The sequence below is a fragment of the Balaenoptera borealis genome (assembly GCF_965194805.1).
Source record: "Balaenoptera borealis genome assembly, chromosome: 12".
NCBI classification, from domain to species: Eukaryota; Metazoa; Chordata; class Mammalia; order Artiodactyla; family Balaenopteridae; genus Balaenoptera; species Balaenoptera borealis.
Window position 1 is genome coordinate 12342681 of NC_138869.1, and position 21268 is coordinate 12363948.

At 47.1% G+C, this 21268-nt stretch overlaps 2 protein-coding genes across 6 annotated transcripts in view; one reads left to right on the plus strand and one right to left on the minus strand.

Moving 5' to 3' along the window:
* The window catches only part of SSUH2 (ssu-2 homolog), a 255927-nt gene that overhangs the window by 100112 nt on the left and 134547 nt on the right, over positions 1-21268 (plus strand). Inside the window, exon 14 of one of the 2 annotated variants that reach the window (XR_014232681.1) lies at positions 5484-5994. The exons of the other annotated variant lie outside the window; for it this stretch is intronic. The gene's annotated coding sequence lies outside the window, so the exon portion shown is untranslated. Of the gene's footprint in view, positions 1-5483; positions 5995-21268 lie in introns of those variants that run through there. 2 annotated transcript variants of the gene reach the window in all.
* Positions 1-21268, minus strand: part of LMCD1 (LIM and cysteine rich domains 1) — a 69021-nt gene that overhangs the window by 34078 nt on the left and 13675 nt on the right. For all 4 annotated transcript variants that reach the window (XM_082347545.1, XM_082347546.1, XM_082347543.1 and 1 more), the window contains one exon: positions 6001-6089. In XM_082347545.1, coding sequence (XP_082203671.1) covers positions 6001-6089 — 89 coding nt within the window. Of the gene's footprint in view, positions 1-6000; positions 6090-21268 lie in introns of those variants that run through there.

Consider the following 21268-nt stretch of genomic DNA (forward strand, 5'->3'; position numbering starts at 1 on the left):
TGTTAGGTCAAGTGAGCTACATCGAGACCTACCGCGGGATGGGGCAGGCCTAAGCCAGGGACATGTCAGGGCAGTTGCATGAGCGCTTCACAGCCAGGCCTGCCTGGAGGAACCCTTCTTTTCTCTTCTAAACTCAGGAGATTGATGCATTTAATCATTTAGCACAAATTTTGACTGTGGGGCTACCAGACGCATGCCCTGATGGTCTACATCAGTGGTTCCCAACCAAGGTCAGAACTGTCCCCAGGGGACATTTGACAGTGTCTGGAGACACTTTTTTTAAAAAAAATTTTTATTGGAGCATAGTTGATTTACAATGTTGTGTTAGTTTCTGCTGTAAAGCAAAGTGAATCAGTTATACATATACATATTCCACTTTTTTTTTTTTTTTTAGATTCTTTTTCCATATAGGCCATTACAGAGTATGGAGTAGAGTTCCCTGTGCTATACAGCAGGTTCTTATTAGTTGTCTATTTTATATATAGTAGTGTGTATATTATATATAGTAGTGTGTATATGTCAATCACAGTCTCCCGATTTATCCCTCCACCCCCTATACCCTGGTAACCATAAGATTGTTTTCTACATCCACGACTCTACTTCTGTTTTGTAAGTATGTTCATTTGTACCCTTTGTTTAGATTCCACATATAAGCAATATCATATAATATTTGTCTTCCTGTGTCTGACTTACTTCACTCAGTATGACAATCTCTAGGTCCATCCGTGTTGCTGCAAATGGCATTATTTTGTTCTTTTTTAAGGCTGGTATGGAGACACTTTTGATAGTCCCAGTGGGGTGCTATGACGTCTATAGCGTAGAGGCCAAGGGTGCTGCTAAACATCCTACAGTACACAGGACAGCTCCCTCCACAGCAAAGAACTATCCAGTCCCAAATGTCAGTAGTGCTGAGGTTGAGAAATCCTAGTCTAATATGAAGAGAAGGAGGCCCCATCACAACCTTCAAGGAGACTGCAGTTGGGATGGGAGAGGGAGAGGAAATCAGGTGGAAACCATAACACAAGGTAGAATCAGGTTGGGCCACGTGGGAGTCGCATATGCTCTGGGGGGGTTCTGCTGCCTGGACCAGTTCCCCCAGGAGGTCAGGATGTGGCCCAGGGAAAGGGCTCAGCGGTGATGGAGGTCAGCAGGCTACAGAAGGTTAAACACATTTCTTCAGTGCAAGGCTGCTTCTTGTTTTTAACGCACGGGTGTGCAGTGTGACATTAAGGGGAAGAGAAGGCAGCATTTCCAGCGTTATTTGAGGAGAAGCTTCCACTCCAAGTTCACATTCAGTGGGCTGCCATTTGAGACATGTTAAAATCTCAGATCTCCATGATAATTCCAGAGAAATCATCTCTAAAGATGAATAGGACCCTAAAGACGGTACAGGGCAAATGCAAGAAGGCTTTTCTTTTCGTTCTCATGAGAAAGGGTTGCTTGTTTTATGGAACTGGGGCATTTTATTCATGACCCAATAATATTCTTTATGAGCCAGTCATGGAGGAAACTGATTCTTTTTTTTTTTTTTTTTTAATTTATTTATTTATTTTTATTTTTGGCTGTTTTGGGTCTTTGTTGCTGTGCATGGGCTTTCTCTAGTTGCGGTGAGCAAGGGCTACTCTTCGTTGCGGTGCGGGGGCTTCTCACTGTGGTTGCTTCTCTTGTTGCGGAGCACAGGCTCTAGGCACGCGGGCTTCAGTAGTTGTGGCACATGGGCTCAGTAGTTGTGGCTCGCGGGCTCTAGCGCACAGGCTCAGTAGTTGTGGCGCACGGGCTTCGTTGCTCCATGGCATGTGGGATCTTCCGGGACCAGGGCTCGAACCCGTGTCCCCTGCATTGGCAGGCGGATTCTTAACCACTGCGCCACCAAGGAAGTCCAGGAAACTGATTCTTTAAGAAGACAGGTGAGGGCACTTTTGGTTTATGGGGCGGGGTGAGGGGGGCAGCTGCAGAGCAGGAAGCGGAGAGAGGAGGACGAGGAAGGAAGTGAAGGAAAGCCCAGTGTCCCACCGGGTCCTCTGACGTCCCCAAACCTTCCACACGTGGAAGTGGGGGAGGAAGCTGCCCTTTGCTCTGTTGGTTCATGTAGACGCTCAGGGTGCTGTGCGAGGCGCTGGGAATGCAGAACGCTTTGAAATGGAAAATGCTGACAAATAGATGTTCTTTGAGATTGTGTCCACATTATTTTTCCTTTCTTCATGCTCTTCATGTCACCAGACACGTTTCTGAGACTTTACAGATGAGGAGGACACCCCCTTGGTCCCACCCCGCTCTTTCCAGGCACCCAGATTGCAGGGGACACAGACACGTCTGGAAAGATCCTCAATGGTGTCACAACGGCCATTTCTGCAATCTGTCATAGGCAACCTGGAATTACGGAAATGGCATGGCCTTGGGATCTAATCCCAGCCTGAACACTAGCCCACCACAGACCCCTGGCAAGTTTCTTATCTGTAAAATGAGAGGGTTGGTCTATATCAGGGGTTGGCAAACTACAGCCCACTGGCAGAATCCAGTCCATCACCCCTTTTTATATGGCCTGTGAACTAAGAATAGTTTTTACATGGTTGAAGAAAATTCAAAAGAAGGTTACTCTTTTGGGACACATGAAAATGATGAGAAATTTGAATTTCAGTGTCCCTAAATAAAGATTTATTAGAACACAGTCACATTCATTCATTTACGTATTGTCTGTGGATGATTTCCTGCTCCAAGGGCCAAGTTGAATAGTTGTGACAGAGGCCACGTGGCTTGTGAAGCCGAAAACGATTACTATCTGGCTCTTTAAAGAAAGTTTGCTGACCCCTGATCTAGTTGATGAGTTTTCAAGCTTTGCTGCACACCCACATCACCTGGGGGAGCTGTGATAACTTGGGGATGCCCCGCTTGGCCTCCGCCAGTTAGATGCACGCGTCTGGAGTGGGATCTGGGCCCGGGCACTAGCGACCCTGTTCCAGAGGGGATTCTCATGCACCCCAAAGCGCGAGAGGCATGAGTATGTCCCTTTCAGGAACTGAGGCACCTCGGGCTGACTTTCTGTAGGTTGTCACTCCAAAAGCACAGGAAGCCCAGCTATTGGGTTACTGCACAGCCACCTGTGAAGATCCTGACCCTGGTGAGAGGAGCAGAAATAACGTCAAAGGGGTGCCGCGATGAGGAGATTGGGGGAATCTATCCGGAGAGACCCCCAAAGGATGTAAAATTTTGTAATTTGCAGAGCCAGTGGTCTCCCTTCCATTTTTCATAGTATGTCCCTTGCTTCCCTCAGATCAGGTTTTTTCCCTCTACTCACTGAAATTGGTGTGCCTTTAAAAAATAAAGCTATTGGGCTTCCCTGGTGGCGCAGTGGTTGAGAGTCTGCCTGCCAGTGCAGGGGACACGGGTTCGAGCCCTGGTCTGGGAGGGTCCCACATGCCGCGGAGCAGCTGAGCCCGTGAGCCACAATTACTGAGCCTGCGCGTCTGGAACCTGTGCTCCGCAACGGGAGAGGCCGCGACAGTGAGAGGCCCATGCACCGCAATGAAGAGTGGCCCCCGCTTGTCACAACTAGAGAAAGCCCTCGCACAGAACCGAAGACCCAACACAGCCAAAAATAAATAAATAAATAAATAAAATTTTTAAAAAAATAAATAAATAAAGCTATTAGAATGATGCCGCTGATGATGATGATGATGAATCTCTGCGTGCAGGAAGAAGCCTTGCCCTGGGCTCTCTCTGAAAAGCTTGGCCTTCTGGAGGCCCGCTTCCCTCCGCCCTTATGGCAGCTCAGCCTCCTGTGAGGTTGGCCCCTGCGGGCAGGGAGTCCGGCATGGCCATTTGGAAAGCGGGATGCTGAAGGCTGCTGGGGGGACCTCCCCTGACATTTCCATGATATGTTTGTTCTGAAAGTCTGCTCTTGTCTCCACTCTGTACCCTCCTCTCTAAGTAATTCTACTTATTCAGTGCTGCGAATATGAAGACCATTCGAATTCTACGAACCACGTGAATCCGTAATTGGATTCCAGACAATCTGCCTGAAACTATGGAATTGTAAAGCTGCAAGGGGATCCTAGGGTCCACCAGCTCCAACCTTCCCATTTTTCAGATGGGAAATCTGAGGCTTAGAGAAGGGAAGTGTCTGTCTTATTCAAGCAGAGTCAGCACATGAATTCTGTCCTGTGATTATTAGTTAGGAAACTTTCCCATGAAACCAGACTGGCTGCCACTCTGATCCTTTAAATATCTTTCAAACTATTGAGAACACGAGAACGGAAGCATAAAAACGGTTTGACACGGTTTCCCTGCTAAGGTTCTGCGATCTCACTGCTCCACGAAGCCTCAAATTTGGGTCCCTATTAAGGTTGCTCCAAGGTGACACTGGATAGGCAGGACCTAAAAGCTGCAGTCTGTGTTTCTCAAGGACAGGTTCACTTGACATTCAAAGAACTTGTAGGATGATGAGGAAATGGGATGAAAACAATGCTGAGAGGTTTCTGCTCCTAGCCGAGAGGAACAGTGTCCAGAATTGCCCTCCTGCCATAAACAACTAGGAAACCAGACAAAATATATCAAACACCCATTTTCAGATGCCAGATAACAGCGCGGGACTGTGGTCCTTGAGAGAATGGAAACATTACTGCACTGACGCCATGTGTGCATTAGGGAACATTATCCCTCGGCTCCAAGAACTCTTGAGGGAGGCATCCTCGCTTGTCTTCAGAGAGCTGATGAGGGGCCAGCCTTGTTCTCTGACACCCTGGTGGCAGATTCAGGACCAACGGGGTGAAATGATAGGGAGGCGGACTCTTTTCAAGGCCAGAAAGAGCTCAAGTGGCCAAAATAGATGCGTGGGGAGCTCTTCGTCCTGGAAGGACATCCTAGCTGTGGGAGGAATCTGTGCAGGGGACGGGTGTTGGGATTGGATGACCTTGACGGTCCCTGGCGTCCAGAAGACCATATGAGCTCGTCTGAAGTGGGGACTGCCTGGGAATAGCGTCAAGGAACAATCTTGTGCTTGGACCACAGTACTGCATGCAGAATGGTTGACAGCATGGGATGGGGCTTCATACAGACCTGAGTCCGAATTCTGCCCTCTGGTAGCCGTTCCCCCATTACCCACCCTCAGTTTCGTGATCTGTAAAGTGGACATACTAATACCTCCTGCTTAGGGATATTTTAGCATTTAAGTAGAAAAGATTTAGCTCAGCTCAATAAGTATTTTTTGTAACTGCTATCTCACAGTGGAAATCAACTTCTCTGAGACAAACATCTCCCCAGTTTTGTTCTTCCGCTGAGTGCCCAAGGCAACCCTCTGGCAGTGGAGACAAAAGCTCCTTTTTAGCTCTCGTGCCCTACGGGGCTTAGCCTCTCTCTCCCAGGGCTGCAGGGACGGTCCCATAGGCTGTGCCCTGCACACCTCCAGGGCATACGATCCACACAGATGGTGATGTGAATAGTGCCCGGGGACTGTGCAGAGAGGCAGCCCTACCTCTCGTTTTCAGAGTCCTCGATGAAAAAAAGAAGAACAGCGCCGGGAGTCCAAGTGCAGCAGGATCGCACAGCCCTCCTGCCTGGATGTGAATACCAGGTCCTGGTTTTTAAGTACTGTGGACTACAGTGACTGTTATTTCTGTCCCAGGGGCACTCTTCGGTCAGAACCCCGGGGTCGGGGGGGAGATGAAGCCCACACACCAAACCCCAGGACAGACGGGTCTGCCCGGCGTGGACCAGGCACCAGCTAACAACTGTCCACCGCTTCCCAGAGCACCCTGCCGGGCTGAGCGTGGCCGCCTCCACCTGGAAATGGTTTATAAAGCCCTGAACGCCTTCTTCATCTTGGCTCCTCAAGGGCTTTCCTGTCATTTCTGAATTAAGCCAAGCAAGAAGGCATTCACCCCAGAGCCAGTCCACCAACAACACATGCATCCTAAGCCGTCCCAGCAGAGAATGACCAGGGTTCCCAGAAAGGACAGCCAAGAACTGAAGGCAGGCAGAGCCTCTCCTGACAAACTCCGTTACCTCCATGAATGTGGCTCGAAGCCCGAACACGTCCCCTTGCATCTCAGACAAGGCACACCTCTTGCTGACTGCTGCTGGCCCAGGGACATCTGGAAAAGGAGACAGAAAAGAGGGTGTTTTCCTTCCAAACGTCTTGGACCGGGGATGCTTGACCTCTAAAGACTTGGCACGCCAGCAAAGCGATTGTGTGGGGTTCAAAGGTCTCGAGATGAATAAGCCATCACTTTACTGTTTACCAGGAATGGAGGAGCGCAGTCGGGAAAGTGGCCATGGGGTAGGCAAGTGTGGAAGGGTGGAACTTTCCCAGTAAAAATGCCCTGGGGCTCATCCGTGCCTTCCCCCACCCTCACCCACTCCCCTGATCCACTTGTCACTGGAATGGAATCTTCCAGTGAGTGCCTCCTCTCTCTCATTTATTTGTGATTTATTGATAGGGTGTGATTAAACCAAAGCTACAGGCACAAACAAAGGTTCATGCTGCCAAATGTTTATAGCTCAAAGCATAACTTAAATATTTTGCTAAATCATGGAAAATCAGGAGCATTTGAAATCTGGTCGTCTTTTGGAAGGAGGGCAACGCATGAGACAGGTTTTATTGTTCGTTGCCAGCCAAAGGTAACCAAAGTGCATTGGCTGCTGCTGGCTGATGTATTTAGACCCAGCTGGCTCTCAAATGGGGTCTTCAAACCAGCAGCATCACCAGAAGCCTGCAGGAAACACCCCCACCCGTGAGGGTCCCAGCCCTTTTGAATTAGAATCTGCACTTTAACACAGTTCCCAGGAGATTCACATGACGTGAAACTTGGAGAAGCAGTGGGTTAGTCTATGGATCTGCCAGCTGAGAAATTGACCTGACTGTCCACTGGGGGTGGGTGCTGACTTGGGATGGGAACCACATGTACCAGGAATTTATCAGAAGCAGTGTTCCATCAACTTGTGAGATAAAGGGATAAGCTTCTCATTCAACGAACTATTGATTCATTTAACCATTTATTTAGCATCTGCTATGTGCCAGGCACAGGGATACATGGTAAGACTCGTGGTGCCCTAGAGGAATGCACAGTCTAGGGGGAGATGGAGAAACACATACTTATCCCCTTTCCTGGGAAGGGATTAGTTTGAGGCCAGGACAGCTGCCTGTTGTGTAGTAGAAAGACATGGACTTCGGAGCCTGAGAGACCTGGATTCCAAACCCAGCTTCGTGACTTAACAGCCGTGTGGCCTTGGACAAACTGAGCCTCAGTTTCCTTACCTGTCAAATGGGTACAGAGATAATGCATGTAATGTGCCCAGCCACCTTAGCCACTACAGATGGTAGCTGCTATTATCTTGCACACAGACTTTAGGAGCACAGAGGAAGGTGTTAACCCGAATGGGAATTCCAGAGAGGCTTCTCAGAGGCGGTGACTCAGGATTGGGGCTGTGCAAGGTGAGCAGGCAGAAAGGGAGGAGAAGGAGGTCCTAGCAGAAGGAGGAGGTATGCAAGGGCAGAAGGGTACAAAAGGGCTCGATGGGTAGGGTGTCACAATCTGAGCATGCTCTGTGGGGCATGACACCTCTACCCTCTCTGCTTGTAAGTGGGGAGAAGACAAGTCGTGAGGCCGTCCTCATTGCTAGTGTCAGAATTCAAAGAAGGACATAGGAAGAAACAGTTATCCTTCACAATATTTCTCTTCTCCCGCCCAAGTCTTCCCACGATAATACCCAGCTCCACACCTCCTGCTTGCTGACTGTTGTTTATACCACGTCCTCAGACACTTCGCTGTTCTGTCTAATACACCTTCACAGCCTTGGGAGTAAGAGCCATGTGGCACATATTTGAAGGGATGCATGTTTATACTTGTGCCTATTCAGTGCTAGATTCATGTTAAAATGGAAAACCAAGACGATGCTCACCACCGTCTCGTGGTCTGAGCTGGGGAACTTTCATCCGTGGGCGGAACTTTGCTCCCTGAAGCTGTTGGCATAGAAAACCTTGCCTCTTGTTCCTGACACGCTGGATTCTACTAGCTGAAATACAGTGATCCCATAACACTTCATGTTTAAGTGATTTGAAGTTTTGCGGGGAGGTGTATGTTTTATGAATCAGGCTTCATCACTGGATGGTTTTAGCTTTACCCGGAGGCAGCAAAGCCTGAAACAGAAGAGCTACGTGGGAGAATTTCCTAAGTGGCATACCACCCCGCCCACTGGAGCACTGTTGTTCTAACGACTGTCGGATTTAACAGCCATCCTACAAGGGGATTAGCCCTGATGCTTGGCCGGGAGAGCTGAACTGCTGGCTCAGGGTTTGGTCTAGATGCAAGGCAGCCCAGTACAGCCGAGCTCGGGCCCGTGGGTCGGGGGGCTGGCCCTATGGTGTCAATTCTGACATTTATTAGCTGTGCAGCTAGAGGCGAGTCGTTTCCCTGCCCAGCCCATGGTGGTCCTCTGGGAAATGAGAAAACTGGCTTGGATCGGGGTGGCCCATATCCCGTTGCGTGGAATCCTCGTTCTGTGGGCTCTCACAAAGTGGCTTATGGCGGAGGTGGGAAGGATTATATGATCAAATGAAAATGGTGGACGCTGGATAGACAGGGGCGTCCAGCGCCTTTCAAGAGCTAGCTTGTGACAGAGGCAAGAAGAGAGATAGAGAGAAGGCAGCTGTTTCAAGTCAAGAGGTCCGGGCTTCGGGGTCAGAGGTCTGGATTTTCGTCCCAGTTTTGTCCCTTTCTTCTGCTGGACTTGGGCCAGTGCCTGCATCGTGGAGGCTGTTTCTTCATCTGTGTCATGCGGACGATAAGAACCACCCTGCCCCGTGGAGTCACTGAGAGGGTTCAATGGGCTGCCGCACGGAAAGGGCTTAGCATGCACTTATCATGCACTGAGTGTTTGCTGTTGTCAGTATACCTCATATAAACATACTCTGAATCAGATGTTCTCAAAAAACTTTTTTTCCCAGCTGCAGAGTTCTAGGCAACTTCAGAGGAACTACTTTTCTAACTGCACACCCCGTATACTTTCTTATTGTCTACTTTGTTTCATCATTATAAATGTTGCCTCTCTCACTGGATGCAGGAAGCAGGGTTGGGCTGAGCCTCTATCCTGCTAGTGGGACGGTTTCCATGGCAACAGAAGTCCGTGGGTGAGAAAAATAAATGGCCTTGCAAGGAAGAAACCGATTTGGGCCATCAGGCTGCACTTGCTGCCGGTTTCCTGGCTGACAGTTTAACACAATAAACAGCCATTTGTCCACTACGTGCCATTCACCAAGGAGGCAGACAGACCCAGCTCTCCCCGACACAGAAAATGACCATCCTGTTTATCGACGAGGGGAAAACATCAACCAGAACAGGTGTTTCAAATGAGATATTCCGGTTTGTAAACGGTGGGTTTCTCTGATGTGGATGCCGTCTCAGATGAAAGACGGCAAAGTGGCTCACAGTAGCTGAGAAGACAAGCACTTTAAAGGAGCAACCACTTAAAAAAATGGGTTCTTGGAATACAGCATCCATTCTGTCCTTTTTCCCGAGGGGGGGGATAAAGCGTTTGGACAATTTTCTTTGGCTCGGGGTAGTAGGATGTGGTTCATCTGAGGCTGTGGAACCGAATGGTGTCGGGGGCTTAAAAGGACTTGGATGAGCCCAGAAGCCCCTGGGATACAAAGGGTGGGGAGCGGCAGGGTCTCCTCCCTCCTCGAGCATTTACCTTCAGTGAACCCCAAGGGAAATCGGAAAGGGGAACAATGCCACCGAGAGCAATGGGGGGCTGAAATGAAGGGGAGCAGAGAAGGGCAAGGGTGAGATGGAGTTTCAGGACGAGCATGAGACTCGGAATTAGAAAACGGGATTCTCCTCCAAGCCCAGCTTCTCTCTCTCCTCGTGTGACTCAGTTTTCTCCTCTGGAAATGAGTCTTCTCTGCCCTTTTTTGCCTCAATAGGGCTGTTGTAAGCATCATGTAAGATGGAAAGGTTGTTTGTGAAGTGAGGTAAGTATTTACCATTGTTTAAAAAAAAAAAAAAGTCCAAAACTTGGATGGAAGGCAGAAAGGTGGGTGGCACATCCTTCAGTGTCATATGGTGGCAATATGACATTTTCTCCACCCCACCCCATCCCTGCAAGGATTATCTAGAGAAATTTACTTCTTGCTATTCTTAGACGCGGTGAAGTTCCATGTTAACGTGTAGATTTTTGTCCAGTAGAGATACCAATACAAATAGTTTTTGTCCTTTTGAAAAAGATAACCCCAAGGGTTATGGTTGATTGTCCTGTAGGACATTAACTAGTTATATACCTAACCTATCAATCTTGTCCTAACATTAAATTGCCTAGGAACCCCTAACTCTTCAAATGCTTTTTGAACTGCTCTAAGTAGCTTACTGGTTCCTTCATTATATAATGAGTTGAATATAATCTTTGCTAAGCTTCATTTTATAGTTGCACAAGAATCATGCTTTTACCTTTTGAAAACTGTATCTTAACACCATCACATGCCCTCCTGACTATGCATGGGTTTGCTCTCTGAGCTGGGGTGTTCTGAACTGACACTAAATTCCCTTCCAAGCCAAGCATTCCGACTTGTCTTTTACAGGTAAACTCTATAAGCATACCTGTGTTACTGGTCAACGTGCTTTGTTACTTAAAAACGTCCCTTTTCCCCCCGGGGGTTCCAGGAGAGAAGGTGTAGAGACGATGGAGATGGGTGGGGGAGGGGTGAAGTTATGAGAAGGTCCAGAAGAGAGCTGAGATCATATACAGAAAAATGATCCCGAAATTACCTGACTACCCTCAACAACCCCAAAATAAAAACAGCTCGACAGTCCACGAAGTGATTTCACTTCACAAAGGCATTCTCTTCCTTAACAATGGTGACAACCCTGTGAGGTGTAGTCATTATTCCCAGTCAACAGGTGACGTCAGCCCGTGAGTCTGAGAGAGGACAAGCACCTTGCCTCTTCAGAATGGTCTGGACTGGAGCCCCTCTGGGAAGGGCGGTCTCCTTAGTCTGTCCTTACTTGTATTATAACTTTAAGCAAAACTGTTTTGTCTTTCCTAATGGTTATGATTGTAGCTAACATTGATTGAGTACATCTTAGGTGCGGGGCGTACACCAAGCATTTTCATAATATTTAATTTAAGCTTCTTGATGAGCCCACCAGAGAGGCACTTCTAGTAACCTCATTTTCAGGTGAGGAAACAGGCCCAGAGAGGTTATGCCTCCGCTTCGAGATCCAACAGCCAGTAAGTGATGGAGCCCGGAAGTGAAACCAGGCACAGGTGTTGCTTCTTTGCTATGCTCTCATCTACTGTTCTGTGGCGCTTTCCACCACAGGTGCAGCACTTTAGAGTTTATAAAGTGTATTCACATCCCTTATCTCACTTGGTTTTCACAACAACCCTAGGATGTCCATATCTTGCATTTGGCTCAGGAGAAAAACAAGCTCGCAGAACTGATAGGCTACGCTGCTCAGGACATGATTTCACACTCATGTCTTTGGAATCTAGATCCTGTGACTTCTTACCACACTGGGCGTCTCCAGAGCCCAGACAGCCTCCCACGAGCCTAGCCTTGACTCGGGGCCTCGGACCACTTGGGTCCAAGGGGGTGGGCAGCGTTTCTGGACGGATGGGAGGTCCTGGAAGGGTTAGGGGCAAGGGTAGGACAAGGTCATGATCACCTTGGTTCCAGGATTTCTACCAATTAACCCTGTTCTGCCAAATAAAGTGTAGATGTTCAAGGCAACAGACAGGCTTCAGTGGGAGAGGTGGCAGCCAGAGGAGAAAGAGAATCAGAACCACGGGCAGTGCCTATGGGAGAGAAAGCCAGACCCTGGCTTCACCTAGTTTATCTGCCCTGCCCTGGAAGCCTGAAATGACTGCTGGTCACGAATGCATAGGACCAGGCCAGGGAGCTGGCACTCACTGAAACTCTGACTGAAGTTTGCATTTTAATTTAACCCATGCACTGTAGGCAATGTTAAGAAACCTTTTCTAGATATTTTGGGGCCCGTACACTGACTTCTGTAATAACTCACATAAATATACAATTACAAATGCAATCCATGCCAGGAAGGAGAAAAGGCATGTGCCATGAGATTGTACTTGAGTAGGAGGATTTGACCTAGTCTGTGTGTGTGTGTGTGTGTGTGTGTGTGTGTGTGAAGCAGCGCTTCTCAAGTTAATCAGACACTCTGATTAGCATACAGATCACCTGGGATCTGGCTAGTGTGCAGATTCTAGTCTAGCAAGTCTGGGGGGAGCCTGATATTCCATAGTACTCCCGACCTCCCAGAGGAAGCCAATGCTGCTGGTCTGGGGACCACACTTTGAGTAGCCAGGGACTCCATCAGTGGTTCCCACACTTGTCTGCCCATTAGCATCACCTGGGGATCTTCTCGCACTTCCAAAGCCTAGGCTGAATCCCAGGGCAGTTTAGCTCCAGTCTCTGGGGATGGACCACGGGCTGTAGGCATTTGGGGAAGTTCCCCAGGGGATTTTAATGTGCAGACAAGTTTGGGAACATCGAGGCCTCACCACTGGGCCCTCAGCTGTCCAACGTGGGCTTGAAGGCTCTCAGATCCTTGGCTTAATGTCTCCCCCTCCCATACTCCACTCGCAGACCACCCCCCACCCCAATGTGAGTTTTTACAGGCCGCCTGAATTTTGCTATTGTCCTTGCATTTTGGTCCCATCTGCCCTGGCACAGGCCTGCCTCACAGGCTTCCTTGCCAGATGCAGTAACTTTCTTAACAGCGAGGCAGAAAGGAAACCACACCCTTCCTCTTCCTTTAAATTTCACTGGCTGCCTGAAGCCCCTCGGGGGCTCTCACGGATCCTGAGATCCTCTACCAGGCCTGAGGTCAGGGGTGGTCCTCCCCCTGCCCACCCGGGGCCAAAGCAGGGGCTGAGGGGTCGTGCCAGACGGAGGAGCCCAACCTGGCTATGGCTTCAGGTCTTGGCCAAGAGAACCCTGTTTCCCCAAATAGGAAAGACTGGGATGTGTAGCCCAGACCCTGGCGGGTTCTGTCTTTTATTCCCTCCGCCTTAAGAGGACTGGCTCAGAACATGGTAGCAACAGACAGGAGTGTGCAGAAGCGAATGCTGGCAGTCTCTCCCCTTTGCCAAATTTCCATCCTGCGCCGTCTGACCCACGCTCTCTATGATGACGTGTAAGTCAGCCACGGAGACAGGTTTGGATAAAGTGCCCCCTAAAACCACAGCGAGTCCCAGACGCAGGGGCAACATCCTCATCTACATTAGAGGTCATATCTGGGGGCAGAGTGTGTGTGTGTGTGTGTGTGTGTGTACGTCCAAATCTACTGTTTCTCCCCCACGTTTGCTCCTTGGGAATTTCTCTTCCTCTGTCTGGACAAGCACGGATGTGAAGAAATCTCTCCAATTAGGAAAAGAGACTCTCTTTTCGTAAATTGTGCAATGAGGATAAAAATGCACAGACTAAACAAATTCAGATGAGCCCTGCTGATCTAGTGCTTAGAATTCTGTGCATGGAAAACTGTTTCTTTTTTCTTTCTGGTTTTAAAGACCAATCCTATTTCAAGTGACAGAAAAGGAAAACATTGGGTGGGCGACGGACGGATTGCAGAAGTGGCTGAGTTGCTAGTATTTTAGGGTAAAGACTCAATTATTTTTCCTGTTACGTGTGTGTTGAAATTTATCCCATGGACTGGCTGTGGTTGGCAGAGTTAGTCTGATGGATTTAGCTCAGGATGTTAGGAGAGTCTGGTGTCCCAAAGAAAGTTGTTAACAAATGCCCAACAAGAGTACTTTTCACTCCTGTGAGAAATGATGTTTCATCTGGGTTTTGTTTTGGTTTTGTCCATCAAGATAGTTTGTACAGGTTCAGCTCTAGGAGAATTTGGGTTTGGGATAAAATATACCATGTTCTCCTTTGCTGTCCTTTTTTTTTTTTTTAAGTTGAACATAGTTCCCTGTGCTATACAGTAGGACCTTGTTGTTTATCTATTTTATATACAGTAGTTTGTACCTGCTAATCCCAAACTCCTAATTTATCCCCCCCACCCCCTTCCCCTTTGGTAATCCCAAGTTTGTTTTCTATATCTGTGACTCTATTTCTGTTTTGTAAATAAGTTCCTTTGCATCATTCTTTTTTAGATTCCACATATAAGTGATATCACATGATTTGTCTTTCTCTTTCGGACTTGCTTCACTTCATATGATAATCTCTAGGTCCATTCACGTTGCTGCACATGGCATTATTTCATTCTTTTTTATGGCTGAGTAGTATTCCATTGTATATATGTACCACATCTTCTTTGTCCATTCTTCTGTCAGTGGACACCTAGGTTGCTTCCTGTCTCGGCTATTGTAAATAGCACTGCTATAAACATTGGGGTGCATTAATTTTTTGAATTAGAGTTTTCTCTGGATATGTCCCCAGGAACTGTCTGCTTTCTCTCAATACATCATGTTTAACAGGTAAAATTAAGTTAAAATCAGGGTGGCCAGGAAGGAGCATGGAATTCACGGATGCTCTAGAGCACGTGAAAGGTGAACAGGAAGCATGGTGGGCCCAGACCCTTTGTGGGGTGAGGGGCCTGCTGCTCCTGTATCTCCCACACCAGCTGTCCCTGAAGTGGGTCCCAATCATCTGCTCAGGCTCCTCAGTGAGCATGTTCCAGGAAAGTTCTAGAAACCACCATCCAGTTCCTCTTCTCACTTCCTTGATTTTCCTAGACTAGGTTCCCTCCCCCCTCAAGTTCCTGACCGCCATATACAACCGTTTACGGAACATTTCTAATAGTTGTAATCACTTATTTGGTTCTGTTCCCCTCCGCGGGAGGAAATGATTGGAGATCCCCATGGTTCGCACCATGTGTGAACAAAAAGGGTTAATCTGGCTATGAAAACCAAGTAGGAAAACAAATCCATATGTGGACAGGGAGATATAAAATGAAAGCCTTCTCTAAGACCCTGCTTTTGCCTCCCCTCCCCCAGCCCTTGTCAGACAAGCCTCACTGATTTGAGGTTGGTTCCAGAAAAGCACGAATGCCCAGACCCCCTGCCTTTGGGGTGGCTGGTTCTAAAACTGCACTCCACCCCCAGAGCTGACCCCATGCTCAACCGGCTGCATCCTGGGGGTTTCCCCCCAATGAAAAACGAATTATTGCCATCGTGAGTGCCTCAGCTATCTGGCCTGCTTGGCTGAGTCCATTAGTAATGTCTGCCCTGTACCACATCATCACTTGGCAGGACGGTGCGGACACCGAATGCTCAGGCAGCCACGATAGGGGATTATCTTCCCCTTTTTCCTTTGCCTTCTTTCTGTCTGCCTTTTCGATAAATTGACTCTTCTGTGTTTTTAGCACTTTCATCAAAAAATAATCCGAGAGGCGACAAGACTCAGATCAGTGCATTTTTCAAGGGTTGGCAGCTCATGGAAAGGCCTGACAGGAAGGCTGTTTGGACTGAATAGCTGTAGCAATTCTATGAACCAGTTGGAGTGGAGGGCTCCTCTCTCAGCGGGCACCGCCAGAGCCCTTGCAAGGGAGCAGCCTTGAAATATTCGCAGAGTATCTTTTATTACCTTTCACAGGTGATGGGGCTGCGGTCATTTCGAAAAAGGAGCAGTACTGAGTCGGGCAAAAAAGTCCCATATCCTAAACTGAGCCACTGACGGCTGGGGCCTGGATCTGTGTGACAGCTATGGAAAATCTAGGGAGTTGTCAGCCCCGGCCCAGGACTCTGACTCCTTTGTTTAACATTCTAGTGGCAGGGCGGAAAGCAAACCAGCCTCTTGGGCTGCCAGCTTCTTGCTGATAGCTGATGTTTACGTGTGGTTGTATCCAAAGCAGGTCCACAAATCTTCTGTATGAGGGACCCTGCTGGACTCAGGTGAAAGGATTTTTAGGACTGAACTCTCATTTCCCTTTGACTCTAGCTCCCTTTGAACCAGCTGCAGACACTGCCAGAGGTACCGTGCATAGCGCATCGTCAAGCACAGACAGATCAAACCAGCCCAGGGGGCAAGACCCTTCTCTCCCATTTTTGAGAATCGCCCGTTTCTAGAAAAGCCCGCCCATTATCTGAACATGTTGCTGGCTGCTTACTTAGTCAATGTGAGGAGAGGTCCTCCTGCTTCTCGTGCCACCCGCCCACCCCCCCGCCCCAGACTTTTTATGGACCTTTTGAGACCCTCAGCTTCCCAGAGCATGCGCACTGTTTCTTCAGCTGTGAAAGGGATTTGCACAGGGCAGGAGCTGACCTGGCATTTCTTGCCTAACTTAAGCGTTTCCAGAGGCTCCGACACAATCTTTTTTTCCTTGGAGTTGTCTTTTTTCTTTCGTAGATAGGCCCTGCCAGCTTTTGGGGAGATGTAAGTAAAGCCACCAGCCTCACTCAGAGCCAGAAGTTATCCAGTCCTCCTGGGAATCTTATTTACAGGTTTACGAAGTAGCTCGGGGGAGTTGAGATAAAAGAAAAGAAAGTCCTTGCAGGGAGTCTTTACCGCCCCCCACCCCTTTCCCAAATGAGAGCAAGCTTGGTGCCCCCAGGTTACCCTCGGAAGTGAAAATCTCACTGGCTGCGGGGTTCTTAGGTTTGGACCCTTAATAGACTCCTCCTCAAGTATAAAACTGTAAGCTTGAGGCTGGCAATATTTACTCATTCTGTCTCTCCAGTTTTACTACGACTCTCCTGATTTTAGAGGCCTGATGTCTTAAGAACAGCTTCCTATAAGGATGTAATTTGGGGGGTGTGGTCGTGTGCATCTGAATTCTGAACTTGCAGCATCACTGAGCTTTCCAAGGATAACACACTGTTATTCGTGTTAATTTTGGAAATGGGGGCGGGGCACTTAGCAAACCAAATTGGAGAATTTTTTATCTTGCCTATCTGAATCTTAATATCTTAAAAGGAAATGTGCGTGTAAATGTACAGCACTGTTATTAAATGTCTGAAGGCTTTGCTTATATAAACAATTCCTGCTGGGAATCTCATGGTTAACGTATAGGACAAGGGAAGCATTGAGACACACGTTTCCTTCAGCCAACACTGGTGCCTTGAAGGAAAAAAGCACTTGTGTTTTTGGGCGGTGTTTTTCATGAGACATTTTTTTGGTTTAAATCAAGTATCCTTATAAATGACTTCTCTCTTCTCTCTTTATTGCTGTTAAAACTAACATTTAATACACTTTCAAATATTTTATCCTTTCCTTGATTTTCCCCCTACATAAAGCACTAGTTGTCCATACTCTATAGAGTTGAATTCACTGTTTACGAAAACCTGACACAAGAAAATCACTGATGCTTAGAAAGGGAAACACCTTAGAGAGGATTTAGGCCAAGTTTTTCATTTTTATGAAACAGAAGTTAGCAGATGGTCATTCACTTTGCCACTTTTCAAGGTCCCACCTTTGAAGCTCATGGAACACAATGAATATGTAAAATCAGAGATGCTGAAGCCAAGTTCCTTTCCAGAAAATTATCTCTGGAGTAAATTTAGAATTATTCATTTAACCATATGCCCTAGAAAAGATGCCAAATTCCTCTATACCTCTAAGCCAGCCCATATGCAGTTCCCTCTGCTTGGACCATCTTCCTCATCTCTCTCCCTTCACGTAACACACTCCTGTTCGTCCTTTAGGTACCCCTATCACAGGGTCTTAGAAAAGCCTGTATCTTGTACTTCTTTGTGGTACCCATCACGATTGTAATTATTTAATCACGGATATAACTCTTTAATGTCGTTCTTTCCTGCTGGGCCGTAAGTTCTATGGGGGCAGGGTCCCTGTGTGTCTACTTCATTTCTCTATCACCAGTGCCTAAGGCAGTGCCTTGCACATAGTAGCTCCTCAATAAACATGGGTTTCAATAGCTTCCTTGGTAACACTTTCACTTCTGCCTTAGAGCAATGCTTCTTGGTGCCGTAAAAGCTAACACATAATAGAGATCTTCCATTTGAGGCAGCTGTCTGCAGGACAAGTTGGAAGAAGATCCACCCTGGTTTCCTCTGGTTTCCAGAATTCTAGCCTCCCCTGGTCACCCAACCCGCCTGGGCAGCCCTTCTCTGCTCCCCCCTCCAAGGTTCCAGCCCTGGCTCTGGTCTCCCCTTGGTTCTCAGGATGCTTCTCTCTTATGCATCAATCTGCTCAAACGGCTTCAACTCTTCCCTCCGGCTCTTGGCATCATTTCCAGGAGTGTGTTCAGCTCCTGCAAACTCTCTGTGGATAGACTGATGGAATTGCCAACTCACCTCCTTTGCCACCCAGACCCACTGGTTCTCCCACGTTTATGGAATCCCTGCTCATCCGGTCACCTGGACCTGCGGTCTGAACCCTAGTCAACTGCTGGAAGAAATGCTCTTCTTCTTCCTGGGCAGAGGCTGGATTTTCCTCCCTGAGGGGCCCATTTCTAGTTTGTGTCACCCCTTCTGTAGTGGACCCCAGAAGGTAGGAGATGTTGCCCTGATGGGAGGATCAGTTTCTGAACCTTCTGGAAGGGGACTCACTAGAAGGAGAGAGAGTCGGACTTCTCTAGAGAAACTCAGAATGGAGCAAACGCAGGCTTGTCCATGAAATAGAATATATACAAGCACGGGGAACTTGTGAAAACTCAGGCCAGTCGGGAGAGTCATCAAGTTCTGCAGACTTTCCTTGGCATTTCTGGCCTTGGCCCATTGCTTCGGAATAGCCCTTCATCTGCTCCTGCCCTAGACGTGATGCACCGGCGCAGTGCTGGCGGAGCACCATGCATGTTGGAGTTGAACCTGAACTCTGGCTGCTTTTTTCACTGCCCGTGTGACCATGGCGAGCAGTTCCTGCTCTCTGAACCTCGATTTTTTAAATGCATCGTCTTTAAAGTGGATAATTCCTACCAGCGTCATGGGGTTGTTGTGAGAATCCAATGTGGTAATTTATGTAAGAGATATTGAAAATTGGAAAGTGCTGTAGAGATCAGGTATTATCAAGTATTAGGTGTTTATGAAGCCCTATGTTCCTTCTTCCTAAATCCTATCCTCAGTATACCATCTGTGTGATTACTTACAATTTTTCTTCAAACAGATCACTTTTAAAAAACCTATTTCTTAAAAAAAAACCTTTATCCCTAAAATGTATAAAAATAGGAATTAAGCCACAGGCATAGAAAACAAATTTATGGTTACCAAAGGGGAAGGGCAGGGGGGAGGAATAAATTAGGAGTTTGGGATTAACAGATATATACTACTGTATATAAAAGAGGTAAACAACAAGGACCTACTGTATACAGAAAGAAATATTCAATACAGAAAACTATATTCAATATCTTGTAATAACCTATAATAGAAAAGAATCTGAAAAAGAATATATATGTATACACACACGTGTGTGTGTGTATAACTGAATCACTTTGCTGTACACCCGAAACTAATACATTACAAATCAACTATGCTTCAATAAAAAGTTTGTTTTGAAAAAATAGGAGGTAGCCATAAAAAATACAATAAGTATGAAACAACAACATTAAATTCTAGCTAATACTCTTGCCATTTTAAAGCTCTGAACCTGAGGACCGCTCTCCATCTGTTCAAAGTGACACTGGGCAAGGGATCCAGGTGTTAAAGCCATTTTAGCACCAGGTGCAGACTTCCTCCTGGATATAATCCAAAGGATGAAAGAACTGAAAAGGGAGACAAATTCTGACTAATGTGATTCAACATTGTTAATGCATGTCTGGGTACCAACTCAATTCATCTGTGACCAACAAGTTCATGGCCCATTGTTCTGGAACCCTGTAAACATGTTTGGTATAGATGAGAAATGGTTTAGAGGAAAGAGGGGGAGCTGAACATTTAATTCATGTTTATCACATTAGCTATGTCACTGTGGCAATTTACTTCATCCCTCTGAACCTTAGTTTACTCATCTGTAAAATAGGATTTGTGTAAAGATTAGGAAGAAACTATGTAGCACAATGCCTGGCACATAGCCTGTGCTTGATAAGTGCAGTTAATATGCCAAGTGCAAGGGCAAGGCTTCTGTTTTTGCCCCTCATACCCAGAGCAGAACTGGTTCAAGTTTCTGGTGATTTGGTTCCGAGGAGTATGGAATGACTAATAAAAGTGAGGAGAAAATTTGGGGCCATTTTTCTACTCGCAGAGTAAAGAGGAGAATTAAAGTGATTAACTGGACCATTCAGATTTTCAAAAGATGGGAAAAATAGCAGCCAACAAAGCAATTTCACCCAGCAGAGCTTTGAATAGGCTTATCTACTCTTTCAAAAAAAGTGTTCACGATCAGCACAGTGTCAAAGGCTGGGCTAAAATTGTAAAGTACCGAGAGGTGTTGATATTAAGCATTTTTAAAGAAGGGAATGCCAACTCTGAGCCTTCAGGATGAGAAGAAATATGACGGGTCCAGGGCCTTCTCAGAATTTCTTGCACTTCATAGAGCATGTGCTTGGCAGTGATTCTGCCACTTTCCTGAGTTTGCTAACGTGGCTGAGGGAAGGCAAAACTCTTAAAATCCACACAGATGGAACTTTTCCACTGGCTCTATTTGGGTATAAATATTCATTAAGGACTAGAAACTTAAAGTAGATATCGGTCTGAGCTATGAGTGGTCTGGACTAAATTTCAGCCAATTTTCAGTCGTCCCTCTGGATCTTATCTCTCAGGAGGGCCAACCCTTCTGAGGTTCGGCTGCTGTTGTTTAGAGGTCCCAGCCAACTTCCTCCCCAGACCAGAGAAATCACTCGAGTTTGTTCTCAAGAGACTTCCAGACAGAAACAGGGGGCCTCCAGGTTCAGATGAAGGTTTGAGTTTGTTGTCTGAAGGAAGGAAACAAATGAAGGCTTGGCTCATCTGCCATCTTAAAGTCCATCCTTTTATAGATAAGTTTGAAAGAGGAGAATAAAACTGGGGACCAGACTTCAAAAGTTCCGAGTCTGCTTTGCAACGGTGCCTTCCCCATCCCCCTCACTTTCGTTTCTTTTTCATCTTAAGATCCTTCCTAAATACTCCCAAGGAGTCTTCCTCCCACTCATCTGGCCCCGTTCCCATCATCTTGCCAGTTCTGACCGTGGCCCACGAATCAGAAGGTTTTAGATTACGCAACGTGTATGGGGCTGTGGAAGAGGTTAATAGTCTCACCTACTCTATTCCATGTCTGTCTGTGTCCTCCGACCCCATCTTCTCTCTCTCCCTCTCTATCCTCTCAGGATTCCTTGTCTCTGTCAGGAAGGAGAACCAACTTGCTCTCACTTCTTTTGATACCTTTCCTTCTCTCTCCTGTATCCTGATTCCGTCCCATTTCCTTTTCTGTCCATAATATTAC